Here is a 10312-nt window from a genome sequence, read left to right on the forward strand (position 1 = left end):
TTTTCTGCTCCACGCGAGATGAGAAAATTGATCAGCGGCTGACTCATCTAGTGGGCGGTGAGTTGCTCCTCTCCTTGGAGAAAGGAGTCTTTTCTCTCTCTTCCTTGTCCACTTGCCCACTTGTCCACTCCCACAACCATCGTTCCCAATGTCCGTGGGAACCCGCCATATCGTCAACCACAACAATACGCAGTAACATTCCGCTGATGGACTCGATGATGTCCAAGAACCACGTCTGCAGTAAATCCAACGACGCGTTCTTATATCCGCCAAATCAGCACGACAAATTCTGCACCCTTCACCACGCGACCACACAGGGGAAGAGCTACGGAGTCTCCGGCAGTCTCTTACTTAGCTTGTAAACCATACACTTTTCTCATACACGAACCGGATACAGATTGGGTTGTATCTACATTGCGCCGTGAGATGCGTCCCTCATTATATCCGAAGAAGAAAATTGTTCCTTTCCGCTTTGCCCGGTCAATCTTCTTTTCGACCGTTTGACTGGGCGTTGAATTTGGAATCATACATATCTGGATAATATTGCGTAGTTTTGAATTGAAGATGTCTATCTATCTAGGTTTTTTTTTTTTTTTTTTTTTTTTTTTTTTTTTTGCCGCTCGTTCAAACTTTCGTTAGACGTGTGTATTCCTGTAGTCCGGCGTACGATGGAAGAGCTTTGAACGATTGACTTACTAATGTGTTGGATCGTCAGCACTATTAGGATACTTGCACCGTTGCACGAGAACGAGACTGCCTGACGATCTGTGGCACCTGCATTGCAGAAACATGATATATCATTCAAGATACAGATCCCGAAGAATGATACCTCAGATCCGGTCTTTGCAACGTTGCGGCAAGGGCGTTGAGTTGGCCTTCCATGCTAATAGCACAAGGATCTGGTGTCGGGATTGAAGACTATTCTCATGGGTCGGCTCAGCCTGGTTAGATCGGTGAACGTCCAAAGGCTAGTTATTTATTACTTAAAATGAACAAATTGGTCTTTGGTTTATTTACTATCCATGTCTATAGTGGATATAATATGCATTATTGCTGCTCCACAAGCGCCCTGAACGCCCGCAGTAAGTCGTTCTTCAAATCCTCCCAGTGTTCCAACCCAACGCTCAATCTCAACAACTTCCGATCAACCCGAGCGTCGGACAGCGCACGCCACTCGATCAGAGACTCGACTCCGCCGAGACTCGTTGCGTGCTGGAAGAAAGCCAGCTTGCTAGGCAGCACGCGGGCGTACTCCTCCTTCTGGAGGATGATGGAGAATACCGGCCCGAAGCCGTTGGGCATCTGCTTCCGCAGCCAGGGCTCGTCCTGGAGACTGGCGTGGTGGATCTTTTGAAGAACTGTTTGAATGACCGCCTCGTCGCTGCCCGGGGCAGGCGATGAGGTATCCAGCGCACTCTGCAGCCATGAGACCAAGTTCCCCGTGGTCTCGCTGGCGCGTTGCACCCGGACTTCTAAAGTCCGGAGGCTGCGGACGCCCAGCCAGCCCTCCAGGTTGCCGATGACGCTGCCAATGGCGAGTCGGTCCTCGAGCAGCTGCTTGGTCCAGTTCTTGCGCTTGGTTGCGAGAACGCCGCAGAGCATGTCGCTGTGGCCGCCGAAATATTTCGACCCGGAATGCATCACGATATCTGCACCCCAAAGAAACGGGTCCTGCAAGCCCGGAGGGCCGAATGTGCTGTCGACGATAAGGTATGCGCCTCTCGAGTGGGCCTTCTGGGCGTATGCCTCGATGCTGAATGCTGTTCCGTACGGGTTCACGGGCGTTTCGAGCAGAATCACATCGCCTTCTCCCAGACTGTCGGCAGGGCAGTCGAGGTCGAGCTTCTGAAGTCCCGACAGTCGGGAGATGACGCTAATCACTTCGTGGCTGCCGTGATAGCCCTGCCCTACGGATATCCGGCGGGGATTCAGGAGAGTCAAGGCCGCATGTAGAGAAGCCAAGCCAGTAGCATAGCTTACAGCTTGACCACCTAGCAGTGAGGAGAGGATTGCTTCAAAGCGGGTCGCATTCGGGGCGAATTCTCGGGAGTATATGTAGTTCTTGCCATCGAACTCGTCCTACGGGGAGTGTTAGCCTTGCTTTGGTCGCCGCCGGTGGTTATCAAAACACGTACAACAGGATCGACAGATGGGACCAAGTCGTCGGGATTGCCGGGGAATCTGAATGTCGTCGACAAATGGATCGGGGGTGCGACATCGGTCACCAGATGTAGACGGTCATCGGCATGCAATGCACGAGTCGAGGGATGGCTGTTGGTTGATGGCGCCATTGTGTTCTGGAATCGTCGAGGAAATGTGAGGTGTGAGTCCAAGGAAATATGTAAATATGTCCCACACGTCTGTGCTTATAACCCGGCTTTCAGAAACTGCTTGAGACGATAAGATGCGAGGGCATTTCCATCTCTTTCTTATCGAGGCGATCCCCCCCACTCCAGTCAAGTTCCTAATCCGGATGTGATTAGATCATGATCCACGGAGCTCACTCTCATTGGTGGAGACTGACCCACTCCCGTCAAGTTCCTGAAACGGTTAGATCCATCTTCACCCCCCGTGATGTTCATGGCCTCAGGTGCTGAGGGGAAAGACGATAAAAGTCCTCCAACTATCCCCATATCTCTAGACAAGAAGCCAGTCCCGACCTAGATTGCCGATTTTGAATATCCACTGAGGCGAAAACGGCTCCTGCTGTCCCTCTTGTTGCCAATATGTCTGCAGGATCTTGGCAGCATTGATCGTGTTGAAACATTTAGTGGCGGCCCAGAACTTCTCTAAACAACCAACGAGGAAATCTCGCTGGGCTTGCCATCGACATTCCAAGCCCGCAACAAAGATTGGCCACAAGATGCACTTGTACACTTCATTGTCCTCCAATGCACCGATCAAGCCAATCAATTCACACACCAGCTCATCCTGCGGGGAAACGTCGTTCGTAAGTATATCGAGGACACGCCGTCCATATATGAGAGCACTGATTTTCCACGACTGGGACAGTATACAAAGATTGTTCAAATCTCTCGTGGGGGATTGCGGTCGTGGTAAGCTTGAAGCCCAAAGATAACAATCGAAGTTTTGGATGGACTCGAGAACAGACGCGATTTCTTCTACACGGTGGTAGGTTTCGGTTTCCATCAGGGGATCTAAGCCCAAGACGGCGTCTCTCTGGCCCAGAATGTACTGTATTGCATCCAGGATAAACTCGGGACATCCAACGAAGGACTGTTCCACAACTTCTGAAGGCTGCCGATCTAGACGATCCACTGAAATGAACTGGGACAGCAATCCCGGTCGTACAAAGGTTGCTCCGAGTGTTTGGATCCTTACTGGCAGTCAGTCACTCGTTCGCCTCATCTCAGTGTCCACGCCTGAAGACATACATATAGATTTGCCGCGTGATGAAGTCACGAATTTCCTGAACAGTTTGACCGGGCCCTTGGTTGACCCCTATGCTTGAATTTGGGGATGGCTGATCTAGGGTGATCAAGCTCTTGGCTCCTTCGAGATGAATGTTCCACTTATCGCTCCCCGACTCTATGAGATCCAAAAATATTAAAAGGAAGGCAGCAGCCACCGTGGTATGTTTCTTATGCAGTGTTGTATCATTTAAAGCACGTGAAAGCCCCTGCACGGCTTGATATTTGAAGGCCAGAGCATCCCGATGAGAATCGGCTAAAGGAGAGGGTGTCGGTTCGTCAATCTGGTAGAAAGAGCGGCCTGCGTTGGCTCTATGACGAGCAGCGAGGGCCAGAGAGGCCTTCAAAAGGACCGGGTCATCTAGAGCAAGAGATATAAAGCTTCTGAAGGGGTTCCTATCGCTGTCATATACGATGAAGAGCTTGCATATATGCTCGTGGTCTGGAATGCGACGTTAGTGTAGCTGCGGGGTCCAGCAAGAGAGCATGCTTACAATAATCTAGATAGTATTTGGAGGTTGCATCTAAGTTGGAGGTGACAGGGTCTCGAGGTACCAGTGGTAAGCTCAGAGAAGCTCCACTATGGGTACCTGAGCTATTAGTTTTCGCATTCATTCTTACACCTGCTTTTGACGCATCTGGGGTATCTTGAAACGAGACTCCCCGCATCTTCCCTCGGATAGCCACGCCTTTGACCCATCTAGGGGGCCTTGTCGCGTAGCATTCTACCCCCATTTTCTGGCACTTGACGCAAGGGATCTGCGACCGGTCGCATTGGATGCGCCGGCGGCGACATGTGTAGCATGGGTCAAGCATTGCATACTGTCCCAAACAGAGGGACCAAAACGTGGGCGGAATGCACGAGGGAGGGGAGGGGAGGTCGACTGACGTCACCAGCCACAATAGGGTCAGATTTAAAGTATCTGGGGCAGTGCTCTGTACAGGGCCAGAATGAGGGTGTCGAATGGTGGAAGAAGGAATCTGAGCGGAGGAGCGGGCAACCCCCACGGGTCGTCACATGACTGAGTGGACGCCACACGGTTTGCCTCGGATGGTCGAGATTTATCAATCTACAGTGTACTCCGCTACCACTGGTTCTAGAGCATTCTGTCTCGATTGAGGTAGAATTGCCCGGGATGCGAGTAGTAGCCAATATATATCGCCAACATGCGAAGGGCATCCGATGCATACAAGCAATCTAATAATCCGATTGCACATGAGGTATGCGGAGCCACATGGATGAACAGAGAGACACTTTACCTATCCTTGACAATAATAAGTAACTGACCAACAGCCAACTCCCAGAAACCACCATGTGTCAAGCACGGAAGAAACAGTCACAGTCTCGGCCACTAAGGAGGACTCAATACTACTTCGTACTTCAATGCACGATGGGAATTGGCCCCACCAATTAAAATAGTGAGTCGACCGATGGATGCTCCACTACTTTGAACTTCCCAAAAAGGCAGCCCAACGGAGAAGCAAACAAGCTCACTACTCGGCCATTCTTAGCTTTGCGGCTCGATCCTTGACCATGGGAGAAGCGATCTCCCTTCAATTTTCTTCTTTTCCCCACCGTCTGGCTTCTCGAAAAGGTAGTTATCGGGAGATGGCCGCCCATCTGGCAGCGAGGAACCTTGGGGAAGGTAGCAATCATGACTCCCCTGGTTCCAATTCGCTGAATCCTGCAGGTCCAGCTTGTCGTTTCGCTTGGTTAGTACAGCGCGGCAATTCTAGTGGCTTCGGGGCTAGGTCAAGGGAATCTCTCGGCGTCTTTATAAAGAAGAAAAAGAAAACTCTTTTCCTCCAACCGCATGAGTTGTTGACGCCGGCTTAGAAATCGCTGTCTTGCCTCCCAACAATATGACAAGTAGGATCTGAATGATATATATTCCAGCTCTTGTCCCGTCAACAGTTTTCTGTATGGATAGCGAACGGTCAGTTGCTTTCAGTTGCCCGAGATCGTATTGGAATTGGGACCATGATCTCGACAACACCTACACCGGCGGCGCTTGAAGCCAACGAGGAGAAATCGACCAAAGCCTCGTCGCCTCTACAGCAATATCCAGAGCACCACGCTGGATATGCAGACGATGCTTACATCGAGCAACTGGGACGACAGCGACCGCCATGTTTCGCCAATCTATTCTCGGAACTGGCCTTCTGCTTCTCCATCATGATGTCTCAGATCCTTGCAGTATGTCTTTTCTTCAGGACTTCTGTCTTCAAACTTTCATATAAAGAAAATACTAATACTTTCCCTCTAGGAATACTACATCTCCGGCTCGAACGTGCTTCTCCCTACCTTGGTCAAGGAATTACACATCCCCGCCGCTTCGACGATCTGGCCGTCGACCGCTCTATCTCTCGTCGTTACGTCAACGCTGCTCATCTTCGGCCGTCTGGCTGATATGTATGGCGGATACATTCTCTACGTCGCCGGGTTCACATGGATGATCATCTCTTCCATTCTCGCCGGCGTGTCCGTGTCCTGGCTGATGTTGCTCATCTGTCGAGCGCTGCAAGGCCTGGCTCTGGCTTGCTTTTTGCCCGCCGGGATGATGATCCTAGGCAGTACGTATCGACCAGGGCCGCGAAAGAATCTCGTCTTCAGCATCTACGGCGCCTGTGCGGCGCTGGGGTTCTTTGCGGGGATCTTCTTCTCCGGGATCTGCAGTCAGTTTCTCACCTGGCGATGGTACTTCTTTATCGGGGCCATCCTGTCCGGCATCACCACGATGTCCTCGTATTTTTACATTCCGAACGACTACGCGGAGAAGCGGAAATTGGGCATCCAGATGGACTGGGCCGGGTGCTGTCTTTCGGTGCCGGGGGTCGTGCTCCTCGTGTTCGCCATCGCGGAATGCTCGTATGCACCGCAGGGATGGCGAACGCCGTACATCCCCGTGTGTTTCGCGCTGGGGATCATCCTTCTCGCCATCATGACCTACGTGGAGGGATGGGTGGTCTCGAACCCACTCCTGTCAGGCGACATGTTCAAGGTGAAATACATGACGGCGCTCGCCATCGCCCTACTCTTCCTGTACGGCAGTCTGGGCACCTTCCTCCTCTACTCGGTGCTCTACATGTCCGACGTCATGGGCGCCGGGCCACTCCAAATCGTCGCGTGGGCGACACCCATGGGCGTAGGCGGTCTGATACTCTCCGCCGTCGGCGGCCTCATCTTCCACAAGATCTCCGGGACGATCGTCATGCTGATCTCGTGCCTCGGGTACCTGGGCTCGGGTCTACTTTTTGCGCTCATTCCACTCGGCGGGAATTACTGGGCCTTTGTCTTTCCGGCCATGATCTGCGGCACCGTCGGCATCGACATCAGCTTCAACCTGGCCAACATCTTTATCACCACCAGCATGCCCAAGGCCAGACAGGGGCTAGCCGGTGCGCTGATCAACTGCACCCTGCATCTGGGGATCGCCATCATGCTGGGCTTTGCGGATATCGTGCAGACGCAGACCAAGGGACTGGAGTTGTACAAAAACTACAAGGCGGTGTTTTGGTTCCAGACCGGGCTGGCGGGCACGGGGATGCTGATTGTGCTGTTCTTCGTGAGGATACACCACGCGAAGAGCGAGCTGACGGTAGATGAGCGAGAGGCGTTGGCGGCAGAGGCTAATCGCATAGAGAGGGAATAATCTTTCCTTCTCTTTCTTTTCATTTTCGGTTAGATGTACAGATAGTTATCACAAAATACTAATCCATCTTGTAGCCTTGCGGTGAACGAGTCACATTTGTTTAAGTTAACGCTAAGGATACAAGCTGTTGCTGTAGAATTGAATATACTAACGCCCCCGTGAGAACACATCTATTATCATCAAACTTACTGCCCCCAGAGTGAAGGGGAACGCCCCTTCACCATCGAGGTTCGTCTTGTCCCTTCTAGATTCACCTGTTCTACCCTCTTCCTGCCCTGTAATCTCTGCGTAGATAGTCTTCCGTCATCTTCCCTTAACTTCCCATCGCATCTCTCCTGTATAGACTGCTCCACACGTCCCTTGTGCCTTGCTCGCTCCCTGGTCCTCACAACCACGAGCAAGCCTGTATATGATATCTAGCGATGACATATGGAAAAGGCCGGAAACGGGTGGCTCTCCCAGAAGAAACCCAGTCCATTGGGGTTTTCACTGCCACGGAAACTGATTCTATGAGTCAGAAGTTACGTGTTTCGATCACCGAGGAAGTACAAGTCGTGCCATCCAAATCATCATCAGATTTCCATGTGGATGTTCGGCATCGCACGTTCCTGAAATGGGCCGCCGTATGCCAATATTCACAAGGGTGCGAAAGAAACCCGACCTTACCATTGGATTTAAATGGCGATCACCCTCCCAAAATCAATATCCACCGTCAGCAAGTCCCGACCAGGCATTTCCTATCACCGGAGACGTAGAAACCGCATTTCCGATTTTTACGTTAGAGGCGAAAACAAATGACCCCGAAAGTCAAAGAAACCCAACACCTGAGCAAAAGAAATTGATGAATAGAATGAAGGACCTCTAACATGGTGCTGATCTCGCCTCAGACATTCTGATGTTCGGAATGCAAAACATAACCGAATTCTAGCATTTCAAGAGCCTGTATGCCTGTAAATTTGAGGTCGCCAAGCGTTTGGGTAAGCCTGACCCCTGTATCTAACAGCGGTCATTTCACTAATTTATTCTAGAAGTCAACGACGTCAAACTTGTTTTGAATCTCCTGAACGATGTCGCAAATCGTCGGTTACTGCGCCATTTTCAAAAGCAGGTGATTTCCCACAGTCAGGTATTAGCATTCACACAGGTTATGTATTGTCTCGAGAGCATTTACCCGAAGCACCCTATACCTAGTGAGTTTGCAAACTTGTAAGCCTGCTGTGATGCATATCGAGAGGCTCATGACCGAACAATTGATGCCTTGATTGTCATCGTATCATTAGGCAGTGACATCCTAAGCCATGGAGAGGCAGTTCTTCTAGCAGGGAAGCGGTGGAGGTCTAGAGGTCCTCAACTCAACTCAAAGAAGCAAGAACGGACAAACCACGTGTGTGGCATTTGTGGAGAGACGGAAACTACAGAGTGGAGGAGACATCGGATGGATAGAACCCAGATCTCCTCAACGACAATTTCGGGATTTGCAGAAAAAGAACGTGGAACTCGAAGCTCAGTTGGAGGCACTCCGTAACGTTGCCAACCACGCTACCGGTGAGGCCTTGGGAAGCTACCCGTCGTTCACTGCGTGATGCCGAAACCACAGCTGCAACCCTGCAGGTCGAAAAAGAACAACTCCAACAATCTGTAACCGACTTACGCCAGTCCAGAGACAACCTGCAACATGTCCTCAACGTTACCTTTCTACTTCATCCCGAGCTGTGGATCTTTCCTATTCACTGAACGATTCTTTGTTACAACAAAGAATAGGGATACGGGCCGATTAGGTAGGAAGGGCCGAGAGGAGTTGTTCCTGGTCTTTTCCTCGTCTCCCTGAGATAGTCTCAATAACAACCATCCATTGATTTTATTGAAAAGCTTCATTATCGCATCAATTTCATCATTTTAAGCTAGTATTGCACATTTGGAGCCCGAGCCGCGGATCCTGTTCGACAATATAATTTTACCATATGGCTTGCCTCTGTTGTTCAGGACATCCGAAATCACACAATCGATGAGTATTTCTACGCGGACTAGAAGTTAGAAGACCAGGAATGCTTCAACTTCAGCCACTCAACACCTGCCGAACGGCGACGAGCTTTTTAGTAAATTCAATACTAATGCGACTCTGAACACCAATGCTCGTATATGCTGAGCATCGCCCCACCGGACAACCCCTACAGACTGCCCGCACCTCTCTCCAACAAACGAAGGCTCGAACCATCGCTCTCCCCGCTAAAAAAGAGCGACTCCAGCAAACTAATCAGGACCTCCGAACCACTCGAGATGCTTTACGACGAACTTTGCAATCCTTCTTCCTCCTGCATCTGGACCTGTGGATATTCGCACAGGGATAGAGGCTTTCGGGAAAACTTCTTCGAAGTTCTGGCTTTTAGCTCAGCCACTCTAGAAGAGCTTCCAAACGGGAATTTATTTTCTTGGTAATACCAAGGGTTGTAAGATTCTTGAATGCGAATCCCATCTCACGCATATCCCCAAAGAGATAGAACATGTCAACTCCATCGGGCAGCCTGTGCATAAAAGCTCAATCATAGGAATGTCCGCATTGCGAATGTCGATGCCACTAACGACCTGGCTTACACACGGCGTAAAATATGCAGCTCACTCTACTCCGAACGGCTGTTATATCATCTGTTAATACAGTACGTTGATTGTTTTTTCTTGGAGGTGCCCTGCTGGGAGGCCTGTTTACACCAGGTCGTAAGATATGCCACACGCCCCCTGAGTTGCATGCCACCAAAACAGGGCAAATAGAGATCAGGGTTACATTGCAAGCAAATTGTTTCCTTCGCTGCCGGGTGATAGTTCTTCTTCTAGAGGCCTTCAGGCTGGACTTGAAGAGACAAACGGTTGCGCCTACACGACCAGGCAGTTACTGCGGATTTTGAAAGGGCCAGGCGAGAAAAGTACCAATCTTTCCAACGCAAAAAGACAAAACTACGCAACCAATTAGACGCTTGTGCAATAGGATTCTGACAATGGCGGAATTGTTGAACATAAACGGGCAGCATCACGGTGTATAACGTATTCCACAAGTGAGTGGCCACCACAAGCGAGCGGCCACCTCCCGTATTCCATATAGAATGGCGCTTTTTAGGACATTGATATCTTAACAACAAAGCATCTAGAACTCTTAAAGGCTAAGATATTAGAATAAACGTATACTGTACTTATATACATTAAGTAGACTGCTTCTTAAAGTACAGGGTTCTCCAG

General features: G+C 50.4%; 3 protein-coding genes across 3 annotated transcripts; 1 reads left to right on the top strand and 2 right to left on the bottom strand.

Annotated features, from left to right (window-relative positions):
* Positions 1 to 1047: 1047 nt before the first annotated feature.
* KD926_000232 (putative transsulfuration enzyme family protein) lies at positions 1048 to 2291 on the bottom strand (the record flags this gene model as incomplete). Its single annotated transcript, XM_053104168.1, has 2 exons — positions 1048 to 2079; positions 2136 to 2291. The coding sequence occupies 2 exons, from the start codon at positions 2289 to 2291 to the stop codon at positions 1048 to 1050; spliced, it is 1188 nt and encodes a 395-aa protein (XP_052952565.1).
* A 346-nt stretch (positions 2292 to 2637) lies between these two features.
* On the bottom strand, positions 2638 to 4166 carry KD926_000233 (uncharacterized protein; the record flags this gene model as incomplete). The annotated part of the gene is made up of 3 exons (XM_053104169.1): positions 2638 to 3337; positions 3396 to 3873; positions 3926 to 4166. The coding sequence occupies 3 exons, from the start codon at positions 4164 to 4166 to the stop codon at positions 2638 to 2640; spliced, it is 1419 nt and encodes a 472-aa protein (XP_052952566.1).
* A 1246-nt stretch (positions 4167 to 5412) lies between these two features.
* On the top strand, positions 5413 to 7084 carry KD926_000234 (putative MFS multidrug transporter; the record flags this gene model as incomplete). Its single annotated transcript, XM_053104172.1, has 2 exons — positions 5413 to 5628; positions 5699 to 7084. 2 exons carry the CDS (start codon positions 5413 to 5415, stop codon positions 7082 to 7084), a joined length of 1602 nt encoding a protein of 533 aa, XP_052952567.1.
* Positions 7085 to 10312: the final 3228 nt, after the last annotated feature.

This window comes from Aspergillus affinis (assembly GCF_023601865.1).
Source record: "Aspergillus affinis strain CMG 70 chromosome Unknown NODE_105_length_128453_cov_87_050859, whole genome shotgun sequence".
NCBI lineage: Eukaryota > Fungi > Ascomycota > Eurotiomycetes > Eurotiales > Aspergillaceae > Aspergillus > Aspergillus affinis.